The sequence below is a fragment of the Caloenas nicobarica genome, chromosome 16 (assembly GCF_036013445.1).
Source record: "Caloenas nicobarica isolate bCalNic1 chromosome 16, bCalNic1.hap1, whole genome shotgun sequence".
Lineage (NCBI taxonomy): Eukaryota > Metazoa > Chordata > Aves > Columbiformes > Columbidae > Caloenas > Caloenas nicobarica.
In genome coordinates this window covers 5,923,903-5,948,796 of record NC_088260.1, presented here as the reverse complement: position 1 = coordinate 5,948,796, position 24,894 = coordinate 5,923,903, and the positions used below count along the sequence as shown (strand labels likewise).

The following is a 24,894-nucleotide window of genomic DNA, read 5'->3' as shown; positions in this document are numbered from 1 at the left end:
ATGTTTCCTTGTGCCGGTGTGGGCTCTGCCTCAGCATGGCCATACGGGCACCTGCTCCTTTGTCCCGCTCCCCTGCAGTGCCCGGGCCAGTCGGTTTGTACCTGCAACTCCATCCAGTCTCATGAGACGTGTCTGACACTGGTTCTTGTTTCAAAGATTAAGGCCAGGGCTTGCAACAAAAACACAGTAAAAGATTAAAACCAACTTCTGCACCAGGTCCAGACTCAGCTTGGGCCAAGTGTCTCTTCTGCCAAGCTGCCCCTCTGACGAACAGCCCCAGCGCCAGAGGGAAGGGCATGGATGACAAGACCATCTTCATGGCTTAAAACACAAACACTGGCATCCTTTATTTAGGCACAGGAGTAAGAGTCCCAGTTTGAGGGCTGAAGAACTGGGTGGGGAGGTGAGGTCTGGCCTCTGAGCAGCAGCGTGTCCCCGTGTCCCTCCTGCCCCACGGCGATTGCCCCGCACGCCATGGCCACCAGCTCAGGATGGGCCGTCATTGTCCACCATCGACAGGAGCCGGGCGAGCTGGGCCTTCTGTGTGCGGGTGATGTGCTGAGCCATCTGCATGATGCAGTCCATGGCCACCTCGGGGTTGGCTTGGACCAAGCTGCAAGGTGGAGGGGAGAGCGCAGCTGCCCCAGGGGCTGAAGCAAAAACCGCCTCGTCTCCACCACCCCCATCCCCAACCCAGGGGACAGCATTGCCCTTTGCATCCCAGCTCCCGCAGCTGCTCACCTGCGGATGTGCTTGAGCACGTAGTCCCGCTTCAAGTACTTGATGTTCTCCCAGATGGCTGACTTGGTGCCTTCATCCTCCTGCATGTGCTTCTTCAGCCACTCCACCACCACCTGGTTGTTGTCCCAGAGGTAGCCCTGGGGACAGCAGCACCGTGTTGGGGCGTCCTGCTGCCCACGCAGCCTGAGGCTCCAGTTCTGCTGTGGCCTTGGGTTTTTTCCTCCCATGGGACAACCAGACGATGGGATTTGTCCTCTCAGTCCTGCTCATATGGCACAGCACGGGACACTCCCCCGCTCCCAGGTAACAGCCACTGGAAAAGGTTCAGTCTGGAAACTGAAACTGGGGAAAGCTTTGTGGACTTTTAAAATGCAAAAAGGCAAAATGTTTTTCCTTTGCATGCCCTCACATACCAGTCTAGCAAGTGCAGGACCCGCCTGGTGAGGTGCATGTCAGCTCAAATACAAACACCCCAATCTCACTTCTGCCCTGGAAAGCCCTGTCTGATGGGAGAAAATGCTTATTTGGGGGCCACCTTGCAACCACTGAACATCAGCATCCAACTGACATCATCTGATTTGAAGACACAGCCCCAGCCTCGGGGCTGCTGGGCCAACTGCCCTGGCACAGGCTGCAGAATGGTGATTCCCATCACATGTTTAAACCCTCGGAGAGGCACCAGAGAAATAGCCCAGCAGCAGGAGAGTGAGGCAACAGCCCTCGGGACCCCCCTGGCCACAGGTACACCTCAGGAAGCCGGGGCTGGCGGTACCTTGGCAGCTCCTTCTGTCTCCATGAACCAGCGGCGCAGCATGGATTGGATGTGCATGTGGCTCAGCTCACTGTTGGCCTTCAGCACCTCCGCCTTCACCTCCTCCTCCAGCAGCAGCCGGCGCAGCCGCCAGTAGAGGAAGGAACGAGCGCTCTTCCACTCTAGGATGTCCTGCAGAAACGGCAGCAGAGCCCAGGTTTTTCTTGGCAGAAAGCAGTGACCGCTTGCTTCCAGTTAGCGCTGGTGGGTTTGAGGGCAGTTCTGCTGGGCTGGCGCAGGGAGCAGCACCCGGGGCAGGAATGGCATGCTGAGCTGCAGCCCCGACTCCTGGGAGGGGACTTTGCCTCCCATGTTTGTGCTGTCACTGCAAACCCCCCGTGCCGTGTCCCGCTCACCGTGATGACGCCTTTCTCTTGCATGCGGCCTGGGGTGTCGTGCAGGTCAGCGAAGCGCACGGCCACCTGGTAGTACATGGGCAGCAGCAGCTCCTCCCGCACCTTCAGCTGCTTCTCCAGCTCTGCGCGCTGCCCCTCGGACAGCTCGGGGGTCCCTGCGGGACACGCTGTGCTGAGCAGCCCCCCAGCCCTGTGACGGGGCTCCCTAGGCCACCGCAGCGTCTGGGCTCTGCTCAGGGCTCCTACATCAGCTGAGAAACGGGTCACCCAGCATCATGTCCCTTTGCTGTGGCATATCCATACCCCAGCCCAGAGCTGGGGGACTGTGTTTTAGCAGAGTGGGGGTTTGGGGACAAGGACCTCCCAACACAGCCCACCAGCCGCTGCAGGCAGGAGCAATCACAAGGCAACAGGAGATCCAGGGCATTAAAGAGCCTCTGTGCAGCTCTGTAATGACGACATGTTGTCTCATTTAGGCACTGATTCACTGTGGCCATCTCCATCCTTCATCTCAAAGCATGGGAGCAAAGTCCAGCACCGTTTATGGAGCCTCCAGGAGATGCAAGTAGAAGTACCACCACATCCCCTCGGCAGGCTCCACCATCAGAAAATTCATTAAGAATTTTCACAGAGGAACACTAATGGATTTCCTGCTGATTGCAACCATGGTGTTTGAGCCCCATGTTTTAACTTACCACGAGACATAACGCCCTTCTCTTACCCAGCTGTTCAACGAGCCTGGCATAGACTGTATCTATCCTTCTCATGGTCTTCACCAAATCTTTCTTCCTGAACTTGATCTCCACCGTTCCTCCAGGCTCCAAAATGCCTCCCCTGGAAGGAAAGTTTGGTAAAGCAGGGACTGGTCTGCAAGGGAGAATAAATCCTGGGACAAAATGTCCAGGCGACTCTTTCTTCCAAGAGTTAGCGAGAGAGAAAACCTAAAAGGATTTTGTGCCCAGTCTGGGAGTTTCATCTGTCCCCTTATTCCTTACAGCTTGTTCCAATGTGCATTAATTCAGGTTAGAAAAAATGCCTCCTGCCCCCCAGAAGCACATTTGACTTGCCCACAAACTTCGCTGGATGCAGATATCCCCAGGGAGACACCTGCCACATTGCTCTGTAAGAGCCCTGGAACTTTTAGCTGGTGGCTTTGATTAATCAAAGGGTAAAAAATACTCATCTCGGGCACCCAGAGGTCCCTGTCAGTGGGACTGTGACTCTGCAGACCCCATGCACCAGCTCTCATTTCTCTGCACGTGGGCTGATTTTGGAGGCTGACCTGCTCTCCTTGTCTGCGTAGAGCTCCACATACAGGGGGTTGATGGTGGAGTCGATGACCACCCAGGAGCCGCCCCGCAGCTCCGCATGCGGTGGGATATAGACCAGGACAGGCTGCTTAAAATCCCGGAGGCTATCAACAATGAAGGCGCCGAACTTCAGCATTTGGTCATACATGTCTGAAAGCCAACGGGACTCAGTGACTGGGTGCCCCGACTGCCGTGGGCCAGGCTATTGCCCCTTCCCTCCTCTCACAAGCCCAAAGCCACCTTCTCCATTGGAGACACCAAATGAGGCCACGAAAACCAGCCCAGCCTGAAGCCTCCAAGCCCTGGGACCCGGCTCCTGGCAGTGTCCCATCACCCCTCCAACCCGACCCCACATCCTGGAGAGGCATGGGCAGGATGTGGGTCATGCCACAACCCGGGGGGGTGACAGGAGTGCTGGCAGCATGTCACAGGGAGCTGGGCACCCTGAACGTGGGTACCTTTCATGCCGCTGGAGAAACCTCGCCAGTTGGCAAAGATCATCAGTGGGAGATGCTCCCGGTTGAAGTCCCGAATAGCCTGGGCTGTTTTAAAAGCTGAGTCTGGAAACCAGACCTGCCCAGCCTGCTGGATTATCTGGAAAAGACAGTGAGCAGCAGCACTGAGACTGGTGTGGGTGCTTTCCAGCACACTGCACTGGTAGGTTGGCAGCACACGGTGTGAAAGAGCTGAAAGAAAACAAACTGCCCGAGCAGCCTTGATTTCACCAGTCTTTAAGGAAAATCAAGACGTGCCAAAGCATCACACTGAACTTATTCCTTCTCTCCCCTCCGGCCCCCTCCCAACTGCCACTGAGCCGCACTAAGGTCTCCCCACGCACCTGTGCCTCCGAGTCAGGGTTGGCGGGGTCCGCAGGGATTGTCACCTCCACAGGGCGGGTCTCAACAGCGATGACACCCACCGGCAGACCTCCCAGCCTGCGGTGAGGCAGGATGGCCTCAGCAGAGCCCAGCTTCCCTCCACGCTGCAGCCCAGCCCACCAGAGGGGTGTTCCCCCCAATACCCCAAAAGCAGTGCCACGGGCAGGGCTCATGCGTGCTTGGCCGCATGCGGACTCCCCGCATTGCCTGCTGCCCTAGGACTCCAGCCCTTGCTCCTGGTAGTACCTCGCTCTGCCAACCACGACTGTCTGAGCCCACGGCCTCATGATCTCCAAGAAGCTGCCCTGGTCAAAGAAGCCGCTCTGCCAGGTCCCCTTGAGAGCTGCAGAGCACACAGAAAGGCGAAGCGAGAGCTGAAGGGCTCCCTGTGCACCGACCCACAACAAAAAGCACATTTTGCATCGGGATGGGGGGGTTTGCAGCCACAAGATGCATTTGGGAGCGTGGCTGGAAAGGTCTTGGGCTGCCCTCACTTACTCGGATGGGGTCTCCCTGCCAGCATCCACCTGGGGTCATAGGGGACTTTGGAAGGGACAAAACCAATTTCTCTTTCGATGGGGTCGCTTACAGCCATGACAGGCACTGGGCTCCGGTTATCCTGCAAGGGAGAGCCCCGAAGGGCAGGTCACCAGCCAGGTATGGGGTAATGACCCAGGCCACTATCCTGCAGTACCCTCTTACCTTGGGGATGTACGAGAGCCACTGCAGGATGGTGTAGACGCCCTCGAAGTCATCTGGGACAGTGACGTGGGAAACGCCATTGTTGTGCATGATCTGCACGCCTCCCAGCTGGTTATTGGATGTGTAAACTTCACGTCCCAGCACCTGGGCAGAATCATTAACAGAAACACAGGTCAGTCTCTGCAACACACGAGCTGCTCCTCCCTGCTATTTGTTAAGTCCAACCTCTGTGCAGGCACGTTCCCTCTGGTTTGAGGCTGAATTTCCTCCTGTCTATCAGGCTGACGTTAAAGCAAAGGGATCCTGCTTTAGACAAGTACTTGGGTTTAGCTAAGCAGGTTTCAAATCAGCTCAGAACAGTGCAACTCTGCCCAGACATGGGTCCTGCCCCTGAGACCAGAGCTGAAGAGTCCCCATGGCAGCTCTGTCATCCCACCCAGCCCCAGGAGAGATGCACCATGAACTGGCCCCTCTAAAAACACCAAATAGCTGCAGGGGGGCATTCTGGTGATTTTCAGTGAGACAGCACAGTTGCAGTTCCCTCGCCTCTCCTCCAGACAGGCCCCATGAGGTGATGCGCAGGGAACTGCCACCTCTTCTCATGGGACAGGGAAGGAGCCCGTGCACATGGTGTGAGGGACAGTGTCAGGGAGGACATGCGGCCGGAGCTCAGTACCTTATTGAGAGCCGTGACACCGGTGAGGATGATGTGGGAGTTCTCCACCTGGATGACGCGCTGGCCCAGCCTCACCAGGTATGCTCCGATCCCGATGGCACGACAGGTCACCTGGGCACACACAGGGACACACGGGGTGACCTTAAAATCAAGTAGGAGACGGGGGAGGCCGGAGCAGGGGGAGACCTGCGGTTGTACCATGCTGATGGTCACTATTTCATCGTAAGCGCGAGAGGATTCTCCGGCAATGGTACCAGCAGCTTGCAGATTTTCCACCCCAAATCCATTGTCCTTCCCGATGATGTCCAGGAGAACATACCTGCGGCAAAGCAGAGGCACAGGGGTCTGGGCAGGACAGAGCAATGTGCTCACTCGCATGATGCATCTGGCAGGATCCTGAGCCAGATGTGGGAGCTGCGTCCTGGCAGGGACAGAGGGCAGGGCTTGGGGTGGCTCTGTGCATCCCATGGGACACTGGGGCTCACCTGGACTCCCCCTCTTCCTCCACGTGCTCACAGTGCACTGAGTTCAGGGCGCTGATCCTTGTGTAGTCCTGGGGAGTCAGGTACAGGTACCTGAACCCCTGAAAATCAAGAGGAGGAAGATGACTTGTGGAGATTCCCATGCACACACTCAGGTACATGGACATGGCCCCTCTCCAAACCCAACCCAAACCTCCCCATGCACCAGGAGCTGCTCAGGGACCAGGGCTGGGCAGCGCAGCCATCCAGCACTGCCACCTTTATCTCCACACTGCTGGGGAACGTGGAGGGAAACATCCCTGTGGCTCTGGGTGCAGGTGTGGGCTCACCCCCCAGCACTGACTCCATACTTTCATGTCCCGGTTTAGCTCTGGTCTTTCCCCAAATAAGTACTCTCTGTTTTCTGTGATGGTGGGAGGTGCTCACACACCTTGTAGGGGTCCGCAGGGTCTACCCAGGCCACCTGGAACATGTGCTTTATCTCGTCCGCAAAGCCGATGCGGGCGCCACTGTTGGCAGCGATGTAGACACGGGGGATGCCGTCGGCCCGTGCCAGCTCCGAGGCGCGCAGGAAGACCAGATCCTCATCCGGCCCAAACGAGCCAATCTGGTGTGTGATGTCATTGCAGATGAGCACGATGTCTCGGCCTTTTGGATACTCAGGGGTCTTCAGCTTCATTTTGAAAGCCACCATCCCCACCTGCCTCAAAACAGCACAAGGTCACAGGGCAGGCTCCTCCAGAGAAACGGGGTCTGAGCTGCAGATTGCATGAACCAACAGAAAAAAATGCTTGAAGAGCATCTCCTGGGCTTTAAACACAGCTGGACTGGGGAAGCCACCAGCTATTCCCACATACCACAGCACAGCTTCCCCCGACCCTGCTCTCTCATCTCACTCCAAAATCATCCCCTGCTACCTCATTTCCTCCGGGGACCCTGTTCATCTGCACCAGCTGACCCTGCGAGTCCAGCACCAGCTCAGTGTACGTCAGGACGTCCTTGGGGTACAGCTCCGAGGAGCCCCACAGCTTGAGGAGAGCCTGCAGAGGACACAGACAAGCTGAAAGCATGCGGCAGCTTGGGGGCTACCGCCGAGCACAGACATGCAATCCTGCACAAGCTGGGACTTGGGGTGAGCAAAATTTGGCGTTAGAGCCCCTACTCTACTGCAGACATCTCTGTATGAGGCTTTCTGGTTCACAGCCTCTGTGAGTGCGACTACAGCAATTTTCAAGAGCAAGGAATCAGTTTAGAAATGCTTAATAACTCAAGATGTTGGGGCTTGGGCTCTTTTCTTTCTCTCATTTGCCATCTCTTTTCCCCAGACAGGAATACCTGAGGAGGGTGGGGAAGAAAAGCAAATGCAATAATTTGGAGCCTCTTTCTGCTCAGCCAGACTCACCTGCCTGATCATCTCCGGGAAGTCATACACATAGGTTGTGCCCAAGGACTGTGCCTGGAACCGCTTGGCCTGCAGCAGGTCCTTGGTGACATAGGGGGTGTTGATGAGCATCCCGTGCTGTGGCCCTTGCTTGTCCCCGTAGGATTGGAACATGATCTGGACAGAAGGGCAGAGTGTTGGCGGCCGCCCCTTGCATGAGCACTGCTGAGCCTTACCTGGTTAAGGCGCTCATGCCCATGGCTCTAATCAAACAAACAATGTGATTTTCCACCCTACTCTTTGCTCTTGAAGGGACAGACTGCAACACTGCTGTGCTGCAAGTACCAGTGACACCCCAACACTGACCTTGCATAGATGCGGTTCTTAGGGACATGGGTTAGTGCCAGTGTTGGGTTAACGGTTGGACTCTATGATCTCAAGGGTCTCTTCCAACCAAAATGGTTCTATGATTCATCTCCCAGATCAAAAACTGTCCAGCTATGCACCAGCAACACCCCTGGGGCTCAGCACCATTTTGGGGCAAAGCGTCAGCCCAGGATTCCCAACTGGATGCAGCAGAGAGGAGAAGAAAGCCAGTCCTGGGAATGGTGCTGCACAGCCCTGGGGGCTCTGGGACAGACCAGCACTGCAGGTGCACAAGGATTTTTGCAGAAATCACCCCAAAGCTTCACTGTAGCTGCCAGTAGCCCATGGTTACTCACGCTGCCGGTGCTGGGGTCCTTCACCTCCTTGTAGAGGCTGATGTCCAGGTAGTAACCGGACTCGTTGGTGAGGAAGAGGCGGATGGGGATGGCGGCCGTGGTGGGCGTCAGGCGGATGTTGATCTTTACCTCAGCCTGCAGGACCCGCAGCTTCCAGAGGCGGCTACCGTAGCGCATCACCATGGACCGCACCGACTCCTCGATCTGGGCACGGGACAGCACACAGGTGGCTCTGTGGCCCCTGGGGACGCCATTGTCCCCAGTGCCAAGACAGGAGCAGCTCCACTGCATCTTGAACCCAAAAAGCCATTTTGGATTTGCTTTGGACAAGCCCCTTCCCTCTGTCCATCCCTGGGGGTCGATGCTGCTATCCAGCTTCTCCACTGGGGAGAGGGAAAGATGGTGCACCACGTCCTCCTGAAGGACACAGCCCAACAGCGGGACACGGCGGGAAGCAGGACACAGAGAAACACACCTTGGAAGGGTCCATGACAACCGTCGGGACGAAGTTGAGGAAGATGTGGTTGCAGTCAGTGCGGACGGTGGTGTTGTTGAAGGCCACTTCTAGCTCATCCATCGCCTCCAGGAGCAGCCGCTCACCCTCGTTCTGCAGGTACTCGAAGGAAGCCTCCTGCAGGGCACAAGGCGGCTCAGGAGTGGCACTCAAAGCGCACCCACCTCCTCCCACACAGCCGGGGGACCCCGGCACCGCCTTACCTTGGTGATGAGATCCGAGTGGCGCACGATGGCGCGGATGAAGAAGCGATAGTCGGTGGCCTCAGCGCCCGCCTGCACCCTGGCAGCCCCCAGGTAAAGGTGCATCTTGTGGTTGGCACAGGGGATGGCTGTCAGGTCAAAGTTGCGCATGCGGCTCAGTTCCAGCTGGAAGGCCAGTGCTGGCTCCAGGTGCCGGTAGATTCGATCCTCTGCAAACTGGTGTGGCATCAGGAGGTGAGCGAGCGGCCAGACAGACAGCACCGGACAGGCTCTGCTCTGACCCTGGCTCTTACCTCGTCCCTGGCTCTGAACGTAAAAAACTTCGGGAATTCTCTCTAGAGGAAAGAGGAGAGAGAGAACAACATGAATAATCCTGGCATGCAGAGGATTTTTCTGATTTTTCATTCATTCATTAAAAAGAAAAAACCTTGTAGGCTTTCTCCTCCCACAAAGGGAAAAGAGCTGGGAGTAATCAATGTCTTTTAAAGGCAACTTAAAGCTATAGAGCAGTCACGCAGGAACCATGGGTTACTGGACACATCGGCAGCATAGAAGATAACATAGGAGATAAATCACTCATTGAATCCCTCATTAATTAATTCCCAGCTCCTGATGCACAGTAGCTACATTCATCAGCCAGTTCTATAAGGCACTTACAGATGTTCCTAGGTGTTTAGGGAGGCAGAAGCACAATGTGTCTAAAGTCATTTTGTCTGTTGGCAGCTCAGTCTGCACTCACCTGCTGGGCAATGAGAAACGTGATTCTCCGGAGACCACAGTTGACGAGGATGTTTTTCTACATGGGAACAGAAGACTCCACCAGTCACGAGAGCTTAAACATCTCCACCGAGGGAGCAAACAAAAGCCAAGCAGCTGCTGTGGGTGCAGCGTTTTGGGGAGCAGTGCGTGGAGATGAGGCAGCACTTTGGGGTACAGTGCCCCGGCTTGCATGGTCTGCACAAAGGGGGTCTGGCCCCAGCAACAGACCTTGGACTGGACAAAGGTTCTGAAGATGGGCACCAGCTTCTCGTCTTCCATGTGGTCAGCCGAGTGGAGCGAGACATTGAGGATATGGATCGGCTCTTCGTGGACGTTCTGGCAAGAAAACTCTCCAGTCAAACCTGACCAGCAGCATCACCGCCACCCCAGCACCACGTTGGGGGACAGCAATGGCATCGTGCCCACCTTGGCATCCTCCTCCTCATAGATGGTGGCTCGCGCCTCACTGAAGATCACGCTCTCTGAAGGTGGGTCGGTGAAGCACGAGATCACTTCATCAAAGTTCCTGCCAAAATGGTGGGGATGGGGTGACAAGTCAGCACATCATGCCCACGCCCTGCCTGAGGGACCTGCCCGGCAAGCTCCTCCCAGGTTCCACATGTCCCCAGATGACCTCATGTCCCCAGATGACCTCATGTCCCCATCAGGCAACTGTTGTACTGAAAATACCCCTCAGCCCTGACCTCCAGCTGTGGGAGGAACAGGAGCTGCCCTGAGTGCTGCCCAGCTGCCACCAGCTTCGGCTCTTCCAGCCTCTTTTGCTCTCCAACACTGCAGCAGTGCCCAAAAGGCGCGTGCATGACTGGCCAGGCACATCCCTAGACCCCACCTCACAAAGTCCTCGAATCTGTTGAAGGCCACCATAGCTCCCATCCGCTGGCTCAGAGGGGAGAAGCCACTGTCCATGAAGAGCTCGGTGCTGTGCCGGGCCAGGTCGGGGTTGGAGATGCTGACGGGGATGGACATCCTGCACGGGGGAGGGAGGGTCCCCATGTTTTGCATGGAGGACACAATACAAACCCAGCAGCTTTGCAAAAAGGCCCATGTCCGGGAAGCAGGACAGGCATGGGGGGGGCCCTGTACCTGTTTGGGTGGGAGGAGGGCAGCATGAACTGGAACTCCACCAGGCAGGTGCCATCCAAGAGCTGCCGGTGCTGCAGGCTGTTCAGCTCGTAGGCGATGTACCCACGTCGCACGTACACCTGGAGGGGGCAGGAGGGACCGTTGTGCCCCTGCTCCCCTGCACACATCCACACCACCCCCAGAGCTTACGAGTCCACCACAGCTCCCCCAGCCCTCACCTCCAGCGCTGCCATGCGCACCACCTGGTTGGTGTGGTAGAAGAAGATGGGGAGCACATCAAAGATGGTGGTTTCCGAGAGGATCAGTTTCTGGGGGAAGAAAGCAAAATTTAGGGCAAGGATGAAGTGAGACGCCCTTGTCCCATTGCAGAATGGGGGAGGCATGTTCCCTCGACATGGGGCTGCGCAGGACTGGCCATCGCAGTGTCATGGGACACCCAGCCCATCATGGAGACACTGCCAGCCCCAGACACGGACCCACATGTCAGTCCCCTGCCAAACAGTGTGAGGAGCAGGGGACTGGGACGGGCAGCAGTGGGGTGTACCCCCTCCTCCGCTCCACACAGGCACTGAACCTGCAGCAAGGCTTCGATTGCTTTTTTTGGCTATTTTTAAGACTTAGCCACTTGCAGCCAGACCTCCTCAGCAAAGCCACCAAAATTCCCTCTGCAGAAAAATGAGCAATTCCCAACCTTCAGGTTTTCAGGGCAGTACTCATGTCCGTACATGTCGATAGCAGAGAGGAAGATGGACTCCACCTGGTTGTACCGCAGCTCGTAGGGGGGCAGGTGAGAGGCAATGAGCACCTGCAAAGGGAGAGGCGGCTGGGAGCACAGGGGACAAGGATGGGGATGGGGACAGGGACAGAGACGGTGCTCACTGACCTGCCGGGCTCTCAGCGCCACTTTGGAATGCTCGATCTTGCTGAGCTGTGTCAGCTCCTGGAGGATGGCTGTCAGCTCATCCGTCAGTGTGGGGTCACGGCCGCAGAGCTGGTCCTGCAATGCACGCACAGAGGAGCAGAGAAATGCTGCAGAGCTTGTCTCGGCTGATAGACTTTTCCCCACCACCAGCCTTTGCTTCTGGTGCCTTGGGCGATGGGCTGTACTCACAATTAACATGGTCACCAGCAGGTTCTTCTTGGCCACCTGGGCATGAGAGAAGATGCTCTCCAGCACGGGGGTCATGTCAGGTTTGAACTGCTCCCGCAGGCTGATGACGCACTTGTCATAATGAGCTGTGGGGCAGAGCGTGGTGAGCCCTGCAGACCCCCAGAGAGCCCCACAGACACCTCTGGAGACCCCTCCGTGCCCTAACCGTGCTGGAATTGTGTCTCCACTTGCAGGTAGCGCCTTAGCAGGTCCAGCACCACTGCCTTCATGTAGCCCCGGATGCCACTGCGGTACCTGGGGAGCAGAGAGCCCAGCGTGCTGCGAGGAGGTGGCAGTGATAGGGGGATCGGGGGGCCAGGGACAGTGTGAGTCTCACCTCTGCACCAGCTGTACCACACTCTGTGTGTTCATGAAGAAGACCTCCCGCTCAGCCTTCCTCTGCAACGTGGCCGCGTGGGTGTCCAGCACGTTGGCGATCTGCAAGGAGAGGACACAGGGTCTGGTGCAGCTCAGGCACAGTGTGGCTGTAGGGCTGCCAGCTCCCTGGTGGGCCTGGGGACAGTGCTGCTGCACGCAGAGCCCTTTGCTTGGTTTTTTGTTTCCCCAAGTGGAAAATGCAAAGTTATAAATATAGAAACACAAATGTAAAAGCACAAAAATAAAAGCATAAGCATAAAAACACAAGCATAAAACCAAAAACATTTCCCTCACTCATTTTATTTTTTATAACATTTCCTGGCAGGACAAATTCAGGCAGAAACTCCTAACTAGGTCTAGCTAAAAAAGAACGGAAGGTCCAGCTGGGGAGCGCAGCCCCTGCAGCACTCACCTGCTGGCTGGGGAAGCGGCAGAGCACGGAGGTGATGTTGCTGGCGTACTGCGCCATCACCTTCCGGATCGACTTCTCTACAGACAGGGGAATTCTTCCCGAAATGCTCGTCATGATCTCCTGCAGCTCCAGGAGTGGCAGGGAGGGGTCCCGCAGGGTCTTCATCAGCTGTGTCACCCACTCCTTCACCTGCAAGGAGCAGAATCATAGAATTGTTTTGGTTGGAAAAGACCTTTAAGATCATAGAGTCTAACCATTAACCTAATCCTAGCACTAACCCATGTCCCTGAGAACCTCATCTCCGCGTCTGTTCAACCCCTCCAGGGATGGTGACTCCACCACCGCCCTGGGCAGCCTGTTCCAATGCCCGACAGCCCTCTGGGGAAGAAATTGTTCCCAAGATCCAACCTCACCCTCCCCTGGCGCAACTTGAGGCCGTTTCCTCTCGTCCTGTCACTTGTTCCTTGGGAGCAGAGCCCGACGCCCCCTGGCTCCAAGCTCCTTTCAGGCAGTTCAGACATCAGAAGGTCTGCCCTCAGCTCCTGTTCTCCAGGCTGAACCCCCCAGGTCCCTCAGCCGCTCCCCATCACACTTGTGCTCGAGAAGCTGGTTCTGCCCGCACTCTCCAGAGCTGCCTGTCTTGCCATCAAGGCAAACACAAGGTGACAGGGCAGGACACCAGCACGCACCTTGGTACTGAAGTAGGGCTCAGGCAGGCAGTACCCGTTCAGGACATTGGTGAGATTCTCCAGCACGTTGCGGAGAACCTGGTGCTGCTTCTCGCCGGTGATGTGGAGGGTCTGCTGGGCCGGGAGCCCTCCCGTGAACGGCTGTGCCTGGAGAGAGCAGAGAGAGGTGGGCTGGCCTGCGTTCTTGCTGACATGGGATGGAGCCCCCCGAGAGCTGCAGCTGTCCCGGAAAAACCAGCACAACACCTCCAGTGTCTGCTTTTGGTCAGACACAGAGGAAGCACCTAACACTCAGCTTCACGTCTCTGCTAGTGCCCCATCATAAAAACAATGCCGAAAAATTGGAGCTGTAGACAGAGCGCTATAGCTGGGAGGGGACAGCAGCACGACCAGCCCCTAGTAGACTCACAGGCTTCACTTTGCTGGGATCGTCCAGCTCCAGCCGGGCTATGACGCAGCCCGTGTCCAGCAGTGCGCCCGGCCGCTTGATGTAGTGCACCCGCCCAGCCTCCTCCACCGCCAGCGTCATGATGATCTTCATCACCTGGGTGAGCACAGAGAAACAGTCACCGAGCCAGCAGCGCCCACGTGCTGCAGAGCAACTTGAGCGCCACGGCAGCATTGCTGGGCTCCATCTTTGCCATCCACCAGCGCTGCAGGAATAGGGTTCCACCAGGCTCTTCTGCAAAATTCACCTCGATTTCTGCAAAAATGTTCCCCTGGGCCACGTGGCCACCGTCGTCCACTGTGTACTGCAGCAGCTTCCCCGCGGAGGGTGAGCGCAGCACGGTCGGGTCCTTCTCCTTCTCGAAGTCACAGGTTTTGTTGCCGATGGTGATCCGGTACCTCAAGGAGAGGGAAAGGTCTCACCAACCGGCTGCAGGTCAGCGGGGGCCAGTGGGGGCCCTGTGGGGAGGTACCTGTCGATCTCCTCCTTCATGTAGGTGGTGTAGCTGTTGCCATCGTAGGAGAGCAGCAGCCCACCATCGTTCAGCCGGTGCACGTCGATCTCTATGTGAGTGCGGTTCATGATGATGACGTATGTTGTCAGGGACTGGCGGGCAACCTGCGGGCAGCGACAGGGGAGAACCCTCAGTGCAACCCCCCCGAAATGTGTCCAATGGCCTTTCTGGGGGCTGGTGGGAAGGACTGGGGGTGAGGAGCATCTCCAGTGCAAGGGCCGGTGCAGGAGCAGCATGCTGCCGTGGGATGGGGCTGTGCTGTGCAGGGACAGAGGCAGCGACCTCAGGCTGTGCCCAAAGACCTGGTTCAACACACAGCTGGTTTAACTCGTGGCTCACCTGCTGCTTTCATTGTGAGTAGGGAATTTTTGCATGAAGTTCAACTAATTGGGCTTGAAAGTAAGAAAAGGATGTCCTTTATGAAACTCAGGGCAACAAGATGTCTGAAAAAATGTCTGACTACTTAAAATGAGGTTATTAACCTCACTTTTATGTTGCACATTTTTAAAGGGCAACTTCGTATTTATTGCACCTTTCTCCTTCAGGACAGAAGCGCATGTCCCTGTCCCCGTGAGAAGTGCTGCAGCTGGTTCGGGAGGAGCACTGCCCAGCCCTCACCTGGAGAACGTACTTCACACCCTCGTAGATGAGCTCCACGTCGACGATGTTCAGCAAGGAGGCTGCTGGCAGCACCTGTCCCCTGAAACACAACAGATGGGTCAGGCAGCACAAGTATTGCTTGCCTCACGTGCCGGCGGGGAGCCAACTGTGCGAGATGTCAGCGGAGCTGCTGGCGTCGGGCCGCACATGCTCCCAGCTGACTGCGGGAGGGCGCAAAGGTGACCGGAGGAGACAAGCATCTGCTTTAAACAACCCACGTGAGCACCTTGTAAAAATGCATTCGGAGGCAGGCCAGACACTGGCAAAACATGCTCAGATAAGGGCGCAGGGGAGAGCCCCGGCGTCTTCTAAGGCTGAAGGAATAACCTTGACATTCAAGTGCAAAAACAAAAGCAAGCGGCATACAGCCAAGCCACTTTCCCTTGAAAGCTGTTTTCCCAACTGTGTGAAACTTTTTCTGTTCTCCAGATAAGGCTGCAGCCGAGAAGCCGGAGCTGTGAGTCACAGCAGATACATTTCCCAGGCTGTAGCAGTGTCATGGGCGCTGCCTCTGGATTTGCAAAGCCTTTGCAGCAAAAGCGGGAAGGAAGATGGCCCAAGGACAGAAAAACTCAGGTCTCCAGGCTTGCAGGAGCCACACAAGCTGCTGAGGGACCACCCTTTAGGACATGCAATCCCTGTGACCCTGGTGCTCACGACACAGCTGAGCCCCCACCAAGCAGCCCTTGCTCCGCACCTCTCCAGCGAGTGCAGGAAGTCAGTCATGCACGTCCTGAAGGCAGCGTCCGCCACGTTCAGGGCACCGCAGACAACACCCAGCATCGTGTCTGGCTTCTCTGCCTTGGGGGACGGAAATAACAGGGTTTGGGTCTTACACCAGAAGGGGAGCGGCAACCCCGTGGTGGCTGCTCTTCCCCACCTGCACTTTCTCGGCGATCAGGTGGTCCAGCCAGCCAGTGTCTATCTCGTTGTTCTGGAAGCTCTCTGTCTCCAGCAACTTGATCAGATACTCCACTGTGGTCCGGAAATCCCCACGGATAGACAGCTCTTTCAGGGCGACCACCATGTTCCTTTTAGGGAGCAAAAACCCTCCATTAATGACTGATGAGACATTGCTTGGCTTTCAGCAGAGGAAACCAGAGAACCATAGGAACCAGGGTGATGAGCTCCTGAGCCCTGGGCACCCTCATGCCTGGATAAAACAGTCCCACAGTCAGCACTGACTGAACAAAACACTTAAACACCCAAGACAGACTCATTACATGTTGCCCAATTACAGAATGATGCTCACTGGCACTAAGCAGGTGCTTAGCAGATCACTACAATGCTTCTTTAAGGACCAGGTTGATGAACTGGGATGGTAACAGAACCGCAATCTGAAAACTTTGGCTTTGGCCTGTTTCTGCAGTACAAACAAGCTGCTCAGCACAGCAGCAGCATTCTGGTCCTCTCGCATAAAAGCCACTTTTCCCGGCTCATGTTCCCATTGCAGATCTTCCCAAGGACACTCCCTCTCCACACTCACGAGATGGCCTCCTCCCTGTTCTCTCCCCATGAGAAGCAGTGCCCAAACTGGGAATCAGCAAATTCATGCAGCCCGCCGGCTGCGGCCACACTGAAGTACCCCCAGACGTTCTTGCTGCTGCGGAAGTTCAGCTCCTGCACTGTCCCCGAGCTGGGCTTGAAACCCTGAGTGAAGACAGAGCAGAAGACATGGAGAAACTAGGCTTGAGACTCATGTGGAGTCAACAGGGAAGGGTCCCTTAGGGCCCGTCCTCCCAGCTGACCTCCTCGGGGTTCTCACTGGTGATCCGGGCGGCGATGACGTGGCCCCTGGGCACGGGGGTGTTCGTGGGGCTGCGGAAACAGATGGGCGCATCGCCCCAGGGGCTCTCCCCGTACAGCACCCGGATGTCTTTTATCCTGTGCAGGGGGATGCCCATTGCAATCTGCACGAGAAACAAGGACTTTAGCTGCCAGGACAAGACTTTATCATCAACATTACAATGGAAAGACATTGCTAAATGGTCTGAATGAAGAGCGAGGGGAAGAGGCACCACACTGCAGGGAGCTGCTCCTTGGGGGAAGGCAGAGGCAAAGGAGGGATGCTACCTTGCTTCCACCCACACCCTACACACTGGTATATGCGACATCTTCCCTCTGCCAGGCCCCAGCCCAGCACTTCTCCCTAAATTACAAAACTGCTTCACCTAACACACCTCGCAAAGTCCCCCGTGTGTACCCAGGTACCTGGAGCTGGGCAGCGGGGAGGTTGACATCCGCAATCATCTCTGTGCAAGGGTGTTCCACCTGCAGGCGCGGGTTCAGCTCAAGGAAGTGGAAGCTCCCGTCCTCACTGTACAGATACTCGACGGTGCCCGCACTGACGTAACCCACCATCTGGGCCAGGCGGACTGCACACTGCATGAGAGAGTGAAACCGCCACAGGGAGTAATGACCGCAGCAGAACCAGGGTGTCCTGAGCGAAACAGCAGCAGTGTCTTTGCATGGATCCAAGGAGACAAACAGGGTTGGGGCTCCCCACTCAGCTCGAGGGGTCCCTCCCTTCCTTAGGAACCTTAGGTGCCAAAAACCACAATAAACCCATCTAGGAACAGACCAGTTTCTCCCTAGAATCCTGTGCTGCTCAAAGACCAGGGCCACCCACCTGCTCCATCACCTCAATGACAGAGGGAGCCGCAATGGTGACAGGTGCCTCCTCAATGATCTTCTGGTGCCTGCGCTGGATGGAGCAGTCGCGGCCGAAGAGGGAGATGGCGTTGCCGTACTCATCGGCCAGCACCTGCACCTCCAGGTGCCGCGCGTGCTGTGCCAGCTGCATCAGGAAGATGGGGGACCCGGGTGCCTCCGCCTGCACCTGTGGGGACGGAGAGAGTTGTGCTCCAGCTTCACGCCCCAAAATTCATCCCAGGATGGAGGCAAGTCCTGCGGTGAGCCCAGGTGGAAAGAACAAGACAGCCAGGGTGGGAGCAGGACCTTACCGCGTGCCACAGGATGGGACAAGAATGGGGATGGGGGCTCTGGCAGCTCTCACCTGCCGGAAACAGGTGCCAAATTCCTCCGCAGCCTCCACTTTTCGGATGCCTTTGCCCCCACCACCTTCTGCTGCCTTGATCATCACCGGGTAGCCGATCTTCTTGGCCACCTGAGGGGGACAAGGACTGGGGTGACCGAAGTGCGTTGGATCCCACCTCTTCACCCCGCCCCTGCGCCATGCAGCCCTGGGCAGGATTGCTCCAAGCAGAGGAAGGAACTGCTGTCATATGCACTGGGAGCCCAAAAGAGCTCCAAAGAGAAATAATGGTGCAAAAGAGACAATGTGGACAAGAGACGAGCTGCCCACAGGCTCAGCTTTACCTCCAGGCCTTCCTCCACATCCTTGACGCAGCCCTGCTCATACGTCTCAAGGGGGATGCTGATTGTCTGCTGGTGCTTCTGCTCCTCCTCAGACCACTGGGCCACCAGACCTGCAGGCACAGCCAGGGCTACAGTCACCACCGGGGTGGCATGGCTGGGGTGGCATGGGGAGCTGCGGACCCCGTGGTGGCACACGTCATTGTCCCCGTTTCCATGCACCCCATCTCCAAAAACCCCTCTGACCGAGCCAGCAGCCGCTCAGCTGCAGTGAGGTCCCCGATATCTGCACCCACTCTGCAGCCAGCTGGGCCAGGGACCCCAACGCTGGCATTTGCTTTTGGGGAGAAGGAGAGGCAGGGAGGAAAGAAACGAGGGACCAGGGAGGGTGCGTGGGGCTGGGGAGGAGGCTCTTACCGCTCCCGCTCCATGGCAGCGTGGGTATCTGGACCGTCTGAGCCACGATGGTGGAGGCAACTTTGTCCCCCAGTGCCCACATGGCATTGCTGGGGGGACCTTGGAAGAGGGAGGGAAGGGGTGAGCTGGGCCACCCAGCCTGTCCCCATCGCATGGATGCTGCAGAAAGCTGCTCCCCACTGAGCCGGCACCTTCAGCCCTTCTGCAAAGAGTAGGGGCATGGGAAACCCCCCCAACCCACTGCCCTGTTTGGGATGGAGCTTGACTTTTCTCCAAGGGGGAGCTGAGGCTGTCCCCTGGCTGGGCAGCACATGAGATCTGCTCCCACCCGATGTTATTCTGTGAATGCTTCATCAGCCTGAGTGAGCATTACAGGGAAAACCCAGAAAACAGCAGGATTCCTGGGAACACTCCAGGAAACCGGCCCGGGGGCTGCTGTGCTGCAGGGTAGACATGCCAGACACACAAAACGGGCAATGCCTGGCACGGTGGCCCTGGGGAGCGAGCGTGCACGCCCACACCAGCCTGCTCCCACTGGGAAGGTGGTGAGACCTTACCTAGGAAAGCTATCCCATTTTTCTGCAGCAGCTCTGGCAGCTTGTGGTTTTCTGAGGCGTGTCCCCAGCCAGCCCACACCGCCTGGCACAAGAGAAGGAGCAGCACAAGCTGATACCTCTCTGTGCTGGTGTCCTCCCATCGCCCACAGCATCACACCCGGCTCCTCTGCACAGAGGGATGTCACCCCATTTCTGAGTGTCCCTTCTGCACCATCCGCTTCCCTCGGCAAAGGGGTGGGAGGCCCGCGAGTGGCTGCTACCTGTACTGGGATCCGTTTGGAAATGTCCACGATCAGCTCCACGTTGGCGTAGTTGTTGTTGTTGGTCCCCCCAGGGACGGGCACGTAGTGATCTGCCATTTTGATGTACTCTGAAAGACAGCACAGGGGGGTGGGAGCCAGTCCCCTGAGCCACACCCTACTCACATGCTGCCCCTCATGCCCCCTCCCCAAACCCTCCATCTCAAGGCTGGAGGGGAGAAAAAGCTATTTACTTCTGGATCTGGCTGCTCAGGAAGAAAGTGTGTGACCCCAGGCTGTGCAGAGCCGCCCATCCTAGGCAGCAGCACAGGGAGAAAGAAAGGGCAGCCTCAGCTCAGCCCCAGGATGGGGAACTTCCCTCGCTGGGATGCTTTAGAAATTACCCGCATTAGCCTTGAGGTCTTCAGGGGTCACCATGACCACGAACCGAATGGCACGCTCATTTCGGAACATCTCGTAGGACCACCGGCGGATGGAGCGCATGCACTTCACGGCAGCAATGCCGTTGTTGGCGATGAGGACCTGAGCGGGATGAGGACACGGGGTATCAGGCTGGGACCTCTCCTTGCTGCTGGGGCTCAGGCCTGGGGACTGGCCCCAAGGGAGGGGTCGCCCCAGACTGTTATCAGTCTGAGCCTGGCAGGCATGGGAGACATGGGCAATGCTCAAGGATGCTGCTGTGAAAAGCAACGAGCCACCACCCGGGCAAAGGCAGGGGTGTGTGGGGACAGACCTTCTCGATGACGCGGGTGCCCCCGAAGCGGGTGACAAACTCTGCTGGCGAGGCGACGGTGAAGTCCCGCTGCAGATCCATCTTCCTGTGCTCTCGGCCCCTCTTGGCCAGGTGCAGCCCGGACATGCTAGGCCTGCAGTGGGACACGATAGCCATCAGCGAGCCCGCAGTCCGGCGAGCAAACCCTTGGCAGGAGCCACATGCTGCCGCTGTCTCGGGGTCCCCGGAGGGGTCGGGTCTGCAGGGAGCCAGGCAGCCCACAGCACCGGGCACTGAAGACCAGACTGTGCCCCCTCTGCGGATTCTTCCAAGGAAAGCAATAAAAACCTGTCACCCTGCTGACACAAACAGGAAACATCGGGATTCACCTTCTTCACTACCAGCTCCCTGTTGTGCACCAGGATCTTTGCAGGGACTTTTAACACTCATTGCAACACCGCAGAGGAAAATTGGTTTTGGCTGAGTTATATGGGGCAAGCAATTTGGGGTCAACAGAGCATGTTATTACAATTACAACACCCCCCTCCACAGCAGCTGCGAGCCCACATTGATTCAAACACTGCAACAAGCAGATTTGCAGCCACAGGGGCTGGACTAAGACTCCACCGTGCCAGACAAAAGCCTCAGGGTTTGCATTGCAGGGAGCAGAGAGCTGCTCAGGGTTTTTGGAAGAACGCTTGTGTCCGGAGCACTGCAGCATGGCCAGCCCAGCCTGGCTGCAGCGGGAAACATGCCACACTCTGCTCTGAGGGCCAAGGAATGGGGACACAACCGGGGGGCCAAAACGCAGCACTGAGCACAGACCCTCCTTCCCACCACCAGGATTGTTACATGCACAAATGCCCCTTGGCAGTGACCAAGGTCCGCTGCAAAGCCCCACAGCTCCTGGTTCGCACTAAACCCTGTTGCAGAGCTGTATTTATCCCCCACGTTCCTGGAGGATGTCACGAGTGAGGGTGGCAGGAAGGGCAACAGGTACAGGGGATGGCACAGATTGTCCCTTCCCCGGTGCCTGTGCAAGGTGAGTGGGATTGCCGGCTCTGTCCCCATGGCACAAGCACCAGATCTCTGAAGGGTGCAGCCAGAGATGCCCCAACAAGACCACCCTGAGCTGCAGCAAGGTCACCAAAGAGGGAGCACAGAGAGGGCAGAGCTCTGCAAAAAACCCTGCAGAGATCACGCTGCATCACTCCCAGCCTTGGGAATCTGCTCTGGCACAGCCTCCAAGGACAGCAGCTGCAGCTCCTCGCCAGATCAGACCCCATCCTGCCACGTTGCCGGCTCCACCACCCCAAATCCCCTCCCGGGCACACCACGCTGCCGCAAGGCTCCCCCCTACCATGGTTTTCCACTGAAGCCATTTCCACCCCCTCCGGACTCTATCCCTTGTTCCACAGCCCATCGTGCATCCCCAAAGCGGGCAGGTCAGAGTGGGCTGTGCTGGCGGATGGACAGACAGGCCAGTCTGTCCGCAGGGCTGTGGCCCCAGCCGCGCTATAAGGTGCCCTCGCGCCTCCCACCCCCTGGCATGGCCACGGCCGGTGCGGGCAGGCAGGGACCCCCCGGCAGCCAGGCACGTGCCTTCCCGTGGCCCTGCCCAGAGTTTTAAGCAACTTTCTATTTTAAATAGCAGGTTCACATTCCCCCCCTCATAACTCAGCCAGATTTTGAACTGTTGATTGTTATTCCATGGATGAGCTATAAATAAGCAAAGGAAGAAGGACCAGCCCTCTCCCTTCCACCCCCCCCGCAGAATGAGCAGATTTCACACAAATAGCACTTGGCACATTTATTTTAAGGGGAAATGTGTCAAACCCCCCTGAGAGGTTGGGAAACATCCCAATCTCTCCATGCACTCGGTATTTTCCAAGTAGCAGGAGCCCTGCACTGAGCAGTGTCAGGTTTATCACACTCCGGTGCATCCTCCGACTCTCTCCTGCAGCCCCAAACTCCCCCACAAATCCTGCAAACTTCACCAACCACATCTACAACATGACTCGGGGGGTGATATACAGAAATTCCTCCTGTGTTAAAACACAGATGAGCGGCAGCGATACCCCACCGGCAGCACGGTGCATGAAACTGCCCAAAACCCCAGCTAGGCAAGAGGACACCATCGTGCTGTCAAGTTTCATAACACATCCCTGCAGCCAAAGGTCTTTTATTTTTAACCAGGACCAGAGCAGGCAGGAGGAGCTGGGCAGCAGCGCATTGTTTCCAGTTATTTATAAGGGCCGTCAGCCGGGCTCGCAGGGGAAACCGCCTGGCACAAGGCAGCAGCAGCAGCGAGCTGCTCTGCGGCCCCGCCGGCACCAGCACTGGGCAAAAGTCTCTGTGGAACTGCCCATGGAGCAAACCTCATCCACTTTTCATTGCAAAACCAAAGAGCTGCTTCTCTGCCTTTAATAATTTATCTGCAGCAGTTGCAAGGGCAGAGAAAGGGCAGGAGCAGCACAGAAGAACCCCACGTAACTCCACCTCCCCGGGACGCTGCGTTTCCCCATGTGCAATATCAGGAGCACATGAATGTTCCCCCTGGGAGCTGAAGCAGAGTGTAGGCAGCAGCAGGAGCGGGTCTTTGTGGGATCCAGCCCTGGGGCACAGGGCAATATTTGTATGTGCAAGTGCATGTGCAGGTGCCCTGTCAAAAGGCTCAGCTCAGCTCGCAGGTTTACACACACCCCAGGAAATGTCCCCAGTGATGCTGATGCACAAAAAGTTCATCTGGAAGGACAGTGAGCACGTGGCGAACACCAGAAGCTCCTGCCACTGCCCGAATGCACCATCACCACTGCAACCAATCCCAATCTCGTCTTGCCATGCAAGAAAATCTCTGCTCCCCAACGCAAACTCATCCCGTGCCAGCCATAGCTGTGGCTGGTGCATCAGCACAGCTTTTCTCAACACCAGGAGATGGTGCGAGGACAGAGAGAAGCAACAAAATGAGAGAGGAAGCTATGAGAAAGAGGGAGCCATTGGGCAATTTGGCTGCAGCGCTCAGGATTGCATTTGAAGAATTGCCATGCACGCTAAAAACATTTTCTATGCTGTTCTTTGACATCTAAAATTGCTGTAACAGAGCAACCCCAGCCTCAGTCCTTGCTGCACTCATGCACGAGGCACTGCTGTCACACAGAGTGCTTGGACACGTCTGCTCTTCCCAGGGTTCTGCGAATAATCTTATTATCAGGGTTTTTCATGCAACACCAAGTCAAAGGGGGCAGGACTGGGGCATCGATTTGGGGCTCCAAGGAGCACCCGCACATGCATGCACACTCTGATTTTAGAGATAGGGTCCCTGAGAAACACACCTGCAAAAAGCATCTGCCTGCCCCAAACAAGGTTATTTCTGTTCCACCGCCACTCCCAACCCTGCGTGTCCTACCTCATGCCGCTGGTGGGCTCCAGCGAGGCGGGCACAGCAGGGAGCTCCGCACCTGCCCCAGTGAGGCTGCTGCGCCGGCTGCCCACCCGGAAGGCCGCAGTCACCAGCTCGTCGTTGAAAGAGTTGTCATCAAAGGAGCCCAGCACGAATTTGGCCAGGGTCGGCCGGCGGAGAGCAGCGGGGTTGTACACCGCGATCTGCTCCTGCTCCCCCACCACAGACTTGTGGGCTCGTGGTGGTGAGCTGGGGGCCGGGGGGCTTGGCCGTGATGGCGGCTTGGCTATGGTGGGAGCTGCCGACTGCTCCACCGGGGTCTGCTCCATCTTCTCTGCTGGGGTTTGCTCTGGCTGCTCTGCCACGGTTTGCTCCGGCTTCTCTACCAGGGTCTGCTCCGGCTTCTCTGCTAGTGTCTGCTCTGGCTTCTCTATCAGGTTCTGCTCCAGCTGCTCCACTGGGGTCTGCTCTGGCTTCTCTATCAGGTTCTGCTCCGGCTGCCCCATTGAGGTCTGCTCCATCTTCTCTGCCGGGTTCTGCTTCTCCGGGTTCTGCTCTGGTTTCTCTACCGTGTTCTGCTCCTCCGGGGTCTGCTCCGGCTTCTCCTCCTCTTTGGGCTGCGGGTTGGGCACCTTGGCCCACATGAGCCGCACCAGCAGCAGGGTGGCCAGCAGCATTCACCTGCCCTGGGAGCCACACGGACACGCTCCGTCACGGACGACCCCATCAGCCAGTCCGGGGGGCCGGGAGCAGCCCCCCAAAACAGCCAGACCCTCCCGCAGCACTCCCCACCCCGCAGCCCCCTCCAGCCCCCAGCCAGACCCCTCCGGCTGGGCAGCTGCAGGCTCAGCCAGAGCTGGTTTGATATTTTCACGCCCCAAAACAGGAGAGGGCACAGCTCTGCTCGGCCTTCAGGCAGCCCTGAGGGGGCTGAAACGGCCCCCAAGGGTGGCGGTGGGGCCACTCCCAGCCCCTCGCAGAGCGGGGGGGGGAACTTAAACCGAACCCCCAAATCTCAACCCGCAGTAAAAGCTGGGGGTGGGTGGGGGTGAACCGCCCCAGCCCCAGCCCCCTCCTGAGGGGCCACTCACCATCGGCGCTGAGCCCTGCGCGTCCCCCCCGCCCCGCCGGCGGCTGCCGGGACAAACAGCGGCCGCTCCCAGTGGCGCCGATCTGGGCCGCGGTGCCAGGGCCGCGCCGAGGGGGCAGCGCCTGCCCGGCCCCCCCCGGGCCCTCACCCTCACGGTCGCGTCGCGGTCGCGTTCCCGCACGTGACGGTAACGTCAAGCACAAATATTTCCCCGCTAACGCGTCTGGAAAAG

The 24,894-nt window shown here is 57.4% G+C and overlaps 1 protein-coding gene across 3 annotated transcripts; it reads right to left on the bottom strand.

The window, feature by feature from the left end:
* Window positions 1-318: 318 nt before the first annotated feature.
* Window positions 319-24,894, bottom strand: ACACB (acetyl-CoA carboxylase beta). 3 transcript variants are annotated; one of them, XM_065646195.1, is made up of 53 exons: window positions 24,811-24,894; window positions 23,579-24,258; window positions 20,194-20,326; window positions 19,844-19,982; window positions 19,461-19,570; window positions 19,201-19,282; window positions 18,644-18,742; window positions 18,230-18,339; window positions 17,907-18,017; window positions 17,520-17,729; window positions 17,102-17,272; window positions 16,639-16,800; window positions 16,377-16,540; window positions 15,771-15,921; window positions 15,588-15,691; window positions 14,849-14,930; window positions 14,189-14,334; window positions 13,964-14,114; window positions 13,678-13,812; window positions 13,269-13,415; window positions 12,580-12,768; window positions 12,127-12,227; window positions 11,956-12,044; window positions 11,751-11,875; window positions 11,523-11,636; window positions 11,331-11,444; window positions 10,858-10,947; window positions 10,640-10,758; window positions 10,386-10,523; window positions 9,962-10,061; window positions 9,764-9,871; window positions 9,516-9,572; window positions 9,070-9,111; window positions 8,777-8,992; window positions 8,535-8,690; window positions 8,060-8,263; window positions 7,359-7,514; window positions 6,874-6,996; window positions 6,387-6,656; window positions 5,960-6,057; window positions 5,673-5,793; window positions 5,475-5,585; window positions 4,799-4,942; window positions 4,595-4,715; window positions 4,343-4,439; window positions 4,057-4,153; window positions 3,677-3,812; window positions 3,191-3,368; window positions 2,630-2,742; window positions 1,909-2,063; window positions 1,514-1,684; window positions 742-878; window positions 319-613 (listed from the first exon to the last, which is right to left on the bottom strand). In XM_065646195.1, exons 2-53 carry the CDS (start codon window positions 24,247-24,249, stop codon window positions 487-489), a joined length of 7,395 nt encoding a protein of 2,464 aa, XP_065502267.1. In that variant the 5' UTR covers window positions 24,250-24,258; window positions 24,811-24,894; the 3' UTR covers window positions 319-486. The 3 variants fall into 3 exon arrangements, with proteins under 3 accessions (XP_065502267.1, XP_065502266.1, XP_065502268.1); XM_065646194.1 differs by lacking the exon at window positions 24,811-24,894 and adding an exon at window positions 24,664-24,804; XM_065646196.1 differs by lacking the exons at window positions 23,579-24,258; window positions 24,811-24,894 and adding an exon at window positions 21,533-21,649.

Excerpts from the sequence above, each read along its gene's own strand:
- ACACB (XM_065646195.1), bottom strand. The coding sequence starts at position 24,249 with ATGCTGCTGGCCACCCTGCTGCTGGTGCGGCTCATGTGGGCCAAGGTG. Across the intron at positions 19,983-20,193 it reads GCACCCGCGTCATCGAGAAG|GTCCTCATCGCCAACAACGG; the intron begins GTCTGTCCCCAC and ends CATCCCGCTCAG. Across the intron at positions 8,264-8,534 it reads TTGTCATGGACCCTTCCAAG|ATCGAGGAGTCGGTGCGGTC; the intron begins GTGTGTTTCTCT and ends TCCCGTGCCCAG.